The 7,118-nt window shown below is 34.1% G+C and overlaps 1 protein-coding gene across 2 annotated transcripts in view; it reads left to right on the top strand.

The window, feature by feature from the left end:
* Nucleotides 1-7,118, top strand: part of LOC112906841 (ELKS/Rab6-interacting/CAST family member 1-like) — a 125,091-nt gene that overhangs the window by 22,245 nt on the left and 95,728 nt on the right. For both annotated transcript variants that reach the window (XM_025981856.1, XM_025981857.1), the window contains exon 2: nucleotides 2,432-2,631. In XM_025981856.1, coding sequence (XP_025837641.1) covers nucleotides 2,432-2,631 — 200 coding nt within the window. The remainder of the gene's footprint in view (nucleotides 1-2,431; nucleotides 2,632-7,118) is intronic.

Raw genomic sequence — 7,118 nt, 5'->3', positions numbered from 1 at the left:
GACAAAATATCCCCGTGACAAAATATCTCCAGACTAAATATCACCGAACAAAAGCCCCGATAATAAATTATCGAACCGATACTCCAATAAATAATATAAAATTCATATACTTCATTTCATATATTTATTTGTATTTATTTAATAATAATAACGTTTGATTGTCAGTAATATATAAGTCATTAAATCGATAATCAAATAAATATAATAGCATATATATTGGTTCCATGATTTTTCCATGGTTCCAATAGTTATTATAAACTAGTTAAATTTACTTTATATTCTTTGATACAATAACAATTATTTGGTGTCATTTTTTTAGCACATTGATATTCAATATTAGAGCTTATAAAAATATAATATTTATAGTTACTACATTGACGACTAACAAACAAAAACCGTCACTTTTAATTATTAAATGATATCATTTTGGCAATACTTCGCAAATAGTTCAATTTATTATTCGAATCATAATTCCCACTCGTTCGTGTATCATGCACCGTTTCTGCACGGCACCGCATTGCCATCTACGACGAGTACCACATTATTTGTTCAGAATACATTACAAGAAAAAAAATGAACGATCGGCTAAATCCGCCGGGGATATGCCGATGAAGGACGGGGAACGTTTTTTGGGTCGCGTTAGGCTACTGTAAGGAATGGAACGTACGATAAGGTGGCATGGCGCAAGTTTGACCGGGTTAGGTTAAGTTAGGTTGCGCTGGATTGACTTGGGTTGGATTGTATTATGTTTGATCATGTGAGGTGTGGTTGGTAAGAAAGGGAACGTACCGTAAGGTAGCATGGCGCAAGTTTGATAGGGTTAGGATAGGTTAGGTTAGATTAGGTTAGGTTAGGTTAGGTTAGGTTAGGTTGAATAAAATATTGGAAAAAAAATCTTATAGCGATTTTTAGGGTGGGGGGGATATTTTGTCTAGGGATATTTAGTCTGGAGATATATTCTCACGGGGACATTTTGTCCGGTGATATTATGTCGGGGGATGAAAAATCATGGAACCCTCAGAAGGTTCTTTACCATCGCACTTCTCCTTTTCTTTTATTAATTTCCATAACGATATTTGTTGTTGCATTCTTTCTATTTCCTCTTCATTTCTAACTTTACTATATACTGTGGGTACATTCGCACGTCAATCAAAAATCTGATTTAATAAAAATTCTACATAAAGACTCCGGGACAGTAGGTAAATCTAATAATTTAAGGAAAGAATTCAAGTGCGTTGGTTTCGATTTTTGTCCTATATGCAATGAAGTGATACAGCATGTTGTGCTAATAATATCTTTCCAAAGACGTCTCATCTGTAATAATTGGCAGTATAACTGGATATATGAATTAAAACATTGAAATGGCTCCACGTATTAAAAATTAAACGATTTGGCTCAATGACGAAGTTCGAGCTCGATTTTGTTGTAACTACTTTCTGCAGATGTATATGCCATAATATAGCAGATTAAAGGTCAGGACATTCTACGTTCACTTAAAAAAGTCTGTGAATGATATTTAACGAAAGACATTGGGTACATATGCCTTTAAAAAAGTTTATTAAACCACATGAGCAAAGTACAAGGTTTGTTTAAAACAAAAAAAAAAAGAATCTTTAGAATTGTTTTCAAATTTTAATGATAAAGTATTTCGAACTTTTCTTTTTGCTTTTTGCTTTTGTTTTCAACAGCGACAGCTTTATTTGTTTTTATCGAGTATAATTTCCGAGATATTAAAATTTTTGTAAGGTACTACAAACTTCCAATTTTCTATAAATTACTAAATAACTCCAAAAAAATACCGCGCAAGTAAAAACTATGTTTAACAAACTGGACATTAAAATCGATGCTGAATTCAAAAATGTAATAATATACAGGGTGTTACATTTAAAATAAGGCAGCTGATGTAAACCCCCGGTATATTCGGAAGTCCGCCATCTCTGAAATTATTTTCCACAAATGAATTGTTTGACCACGAACATTTTTTATTGGAAATATTTTCTTCCAATTTCAATGGCAAAACCGCCAGAGAGCAAGGCGCGCTTAATGGATTAGGTGCCCTGTATTAATAGAATGGATAATTCAATAATTTCATGAGTAGCATTTCTCGTAGATTTCATGTGTATAGTTTGGGACACATTTCCAATATTTGTTTGCAATAATGCTCATTATACTGTCGTTATTTAAAGCATTCCTGTCTTTATTGACCACTTTTATTTGCAAAATTTGTTATCCAAAATTAGTCACTTATTTTACTGATAAATGTTATACTAAGTAGGTACAAATACCTATCAGATCAGCTTAACGAATTACAAATTCCATAAATTTATAGCAAGAGCAAATTGGAATTCTGTTCAATGAATTGTCCACTTCGAACACCAGAACGAGATAATTGATTGCGCTAACGTTTACATCAATTAATTACATCTTTCAGGCCTTCGAATCCTATGTCGGTTCGTTATCAGTCTCTGGACCGTGGACCTACAGTGATAGACCACGAACGCGAGTTCATACCGATCAGGGATCACCGCAGGGATCGTTCCTTGGACCGGAGTCTGTATTACGACGACCTCGACCCACCCTACTCCTCCCGCTCTGCCAGACAGTCGCCCACGGCCCATCAGCCTTTTATTGGTTTGTATTATAGATAATTATAACTAACAAATTATTTGAACTGTTATAATGTACTGCGTCTTCTAAGGTTTATGCAGCGAAAAACAATGAAAATTTAATAAAACTTGGGGTTTAAGGAACTGTGTAAAAAAGTTGCTGAGTTTGTAATCATTTCTTTTTTTAGAAAAGTATCTACCAGTGATCCGTCTTTTGCATTTCTTTCGGTTATCAGATGTTTTACGGAATAATTGTTTATTTTAATTAGAAAATGATTTCGTACCAATTTTATAAATCAAAAAATTGTATTGTAAAATTTGAATAAATGACATCAATCTATGAAAACATTTTATTAAAACGAATTGCTTTTCTCCTACTATGCAGTATTAATTATATTATTTGAAAAAATAATTGCTTTTCTCTCAGAAGTGTAAACAAAGGACCCCCTACGGATCTACGGGTCGTGTTATCTTCCTCAATGATTAAGGTAGAAAGTTACACAAAAGTTAGGGAAAACGTGAAGCTTAATTAGTGTATAAAGTAAGGTAGGTAAATTAGGTGCCTGGACAGTGGCATAGCTTGGACTTGTTAAAGGGGAGGTAAAGATAAAAGATACTGAAAATCCATAGGGTAATTCTGGGTGAGTTGGCATCCTTTTTTTCAAGTTACTAAAATTTCAGAAATAAACGAGATTACACAATACAATAATATATTCGTTATTAAAACAATAACATGAATAAAACTGTTATATCGATATATCCAAAAGATAAACGTATTCTTGAAAAAAAAATTATTCTCGTCATTTACTAGAAAAGCCTGACATTTAATGATTTTTGGTTTAATCTTCGTCATTGGATTCACAGCCTTTGAGACACCCCTAAATCCGCTCATGACTCCGTCTCGGTTTTAATAAATATGTTATTGATGCGTTTAGTGGAATGTAATAAACAGAAAAAAATCGAATTGATTCTAATGACTTGAAGCCAAATAACAGCATCTCATCAAGTCGTAAAGACAAAGTTAAATCAGACAATTCACCTGATTGTATTTAATTCTTTTTTCACTCTTAATTTTAAACAAATCAGTTCTTCAAACTTCATGAGGGTACTTTACACTATTGCCTAATTAAATAAGGGTCAAGATGACGATTTATTTACAACTTTTCAATAAACATTGACAACCTTCGTTTAAAGAGTAACAGCAGATTAGATTGAAAATGAATTTGAATTTATAACTAAATAATAAATTATGATAAGAAGAATTCAATTATTCGTCGAAGTTGCCAGATTTGGATCCCGATTTGAATCTCATTGGATCTCATCAGCACGCTGTGTACAGTTCCGATAAAACATAAATACGGCGTGCTGGTCAAATCCAATGAAACTGAAATCGTAATCTATGTCTGAAAACTTTTAGACAGTTTGACAAATAGATATCCTTACTACCCATTCTTTGTTTTTAATTTGGAAAATTATTACTTAATACATCAATTAAAATTACCGAAGGAATTGTGAGTTTTTTCGTTATAATACGTATCAAACTTGTTCGGTTAATAGGGATGGGGACGGTTACGTTTTTAAATATGCGGATGAACCACTAGGAACAAGGGTAGACATAGACGGTGAAAGTGCCCTGTTTTTAAGGTACCTAAATGTAGACTAACTATTCATTAGTTATAACCCTAACCAGTTAGTAATAAGGATCCGAATAAACGTATATCTAAATATTCTCGTATTTACAAAATTAGTGTCAGTTTTCAAATAGCCGTGCCATGCAACTCTTTTTAAGCTTTTTCTTTGATTATATTTCAGCATAAAACGCCCTATATAACAATAGAAAAAGAAATACTTATCTCACGCTATAAATATGCATACTTCCATCACATGAATGAAGATCGTTCACACGTAGGGCGCTAGTTGGATAACTCAATAGAGGAAGTTGCATTTTACAAAGAGTTCCCGTCGGCTATATACGAACTTCCTTAACAAAATTAGAGCCCAGTTATATTCCAGAAAACTAGATAGGTAGTTACATAATGCGATTTCAACTTTAGAGAATTCGTTTCTCGAATTATGTTGAATAAAAGAATATTAGAATCTTCGCTCAACTTGATTGGCAAAAGGCTACTTTTCGTATCTGTGTGTGGGCACCTATCTCATCTATTGTTACGTTCAAAAAAGCAGGGTAAGTAACAATTCGGACAAGTACAGAAAGGTTCTTAGGTATTCAAGAATTTAATTATTTTTGATCCGTATTTGCTTATGATACCTTAAGCAGAATATTTTTAAAGTACGAGGATTGTTCAAACAGTATCGCGAATTTTGTGTTTTTTTAATCAAGACTATCTATTTTGTCTCCTTTAAAGTAATCCTCATCAGATATTATACACTTGTGCCAACGTTTTCTCCAATCCTCGAAGCACTTCAAAAAATCATTTTTTGTGATCTTGTTTAGATCTTCCTTTGATGCCGTCTTTATCTCCTCAATCGTAGCGTAGCGTTGTTCTTTCATAAGCGTTTTCAGTTTTCAGAAAAGTCACAGGAGGTTAGATCTGGGGAATACGGTGGTTGCGGCATTATTAGTGTGTTGTTTTTAGCCAACAATTCGCGCACAAGCAAAGGCGTTATCATGGTGCAAAAGCCAATTTTCGTTCTTCCACAAATCCGAGCGTTTCAGGTGGATTGTTTAGCGTAAATTGCGCATAATTTGCAGGTAATATTCCTTATTGACTGTTCTACCCTATGATAAGAACTCATGATTCGCCACGCATCTGCAATCGAAGAAAACTGTAAACAAAACCTTCACATTCGACCTAACTTGGCGCGCTTTTTTCGGTCTTGGCTCGTGCGGCAGCTTCCATTGGGATGATTGAGCTTTTGTTTCCACGTGATAACCATAAACTCATGATTTATCACCAGTTAAGACCCCCTGGAACAAATTTGGGTCGTCGCGGGAAGAGTCCGACAGCTCCTTACCAATGTTAATGTGATACTATTTTTGGTCGAAATTGAGCAATTTTGGTACGAATTTCGCTGCGACACGTCTTATGCCCAAACCATTGATGAAAATCGAATGGCAGGAGTCAGTCGATATGTTTACGTCCTCAGCAACTTCTCTAACAGTGATTCGACGGTTGGCCAACACTATTTTCTTCATTTCATCAATGTTTTCGCCTGTAATTGAGGTGCTCAGGTGTCCGGCACGCTCTTCTGCGTTCACATCTTCTCGGCCCGCTGAGAACATTTTGTACCGCCGATAAACGTTGCTTTGGTCCAAAGTAACTTCATCATATGCCACAGTCAACATTCGGAATGCGTTCGCACTTAATTTTGTTTTTCACACAAAATTTGATACAGATTCTTTGATCCATTTTTTGGGATAGACAAAAATCGAAGACGAGCCAAAACACGTGCAAACAAAGCAGCTATCAAAAATTAACTGAACATTCAACATGACAAAATATGAAGATTGGAAAAACTTTGGCGGTTGTTGTAGAACAAACAGAATAGTTCAAAACCCCAACGCCAAAACACGACACTGTAGTTGTCCGAAGCACTTTTCGGTAACAAAGTTACCTTCTTCAGGGACTGAAGTAAACTAAACCTAAAAGAGAACTAATCCTAATTTATACTGATAGTTGTTAAGGTTCAGTGAACATGACCCGAAGCCAACAAGGTAGATGTTCAATGGACCTTAACATCATCATCATAAACGTAATTAAACTAAACTAAATAGCGGAGATCCAGGGATGGGACCGTTGTCATTGTTAAGAACAATTTGTTTATTTTTATAAATGTATAAACTTTCAAAACTGTTTAGTAAACGATTATTCCTAACTTCTTTAACTAACTTAAGGTTATTAATATTAATATTATGTCCATCAGTAAGAATATGTTGGGCAACACTAGATTTTTCTTCTCTACCAAACCTAGCATGAGCTAGATGTTCTTTAAATCTGGTTTTGATTGAACGTCTAGTTTGTCCAATATATTTTTTACTACAGTCATTACAACTAATTTCATATATCCCCGACTTTTCTAAGAATGGAATTTTATCCTTAGGGTTACCAAGGAGAGTTTGAATGGAGTTGCCATTTGAACTGTAAGCAATCCGTAAACCAAGTTTTCGAAAAATACCCTCGAGTCCGCGAGTAAATCTTGGCTCGTATGGCATAGTAATAAACTTGGTTTTATTAGCATCTGTTTGAAAAGTCGTAGATCTTGAAATAAAATTCCTAAATTTTATCTTATTAATTAATTTATCAATAATGTTACAATTGTAACCATTGTCTTTTGCAATTTTCTTAATTGTACAGAGTTCCTTATTATATCTATTTTTACTAAGAGGGAAGCTAAGTAATCTGTGTACAAGGAAGTTAAAACTAGCCATTTTATGTTGAACACAATGATTAGAGTCGTTGGGTATATATCTAGAGGTATTAGTGGGTTTTCTGTAGATGTCGAATTCTAAAGAATTCCCATTTCTTATAACCAACGTATCTAAAAATGGTA

The sequence above is a fragment of the Agrilus planipennis genome, unplaced genomic scaffold (genome assembly GCF_000699045.2).
Source record: "Agrilus planipennis isolate EAB-ADULT unplaced genomic scaffold, Apla_2.0 scaffold45, whole genome shotgun sequence".
NCBI classification, from domain to species: Eukaryota; Metazoa; Arthropoda; class Insecta; order Coleoptera; family Buprestidae; genus Agrilus; species Agrilus planipennis.
Note: the sequence above shows the minus strand (reverse complement) of the source record. Positions and strands in the feature narration are given on the sequence as shown.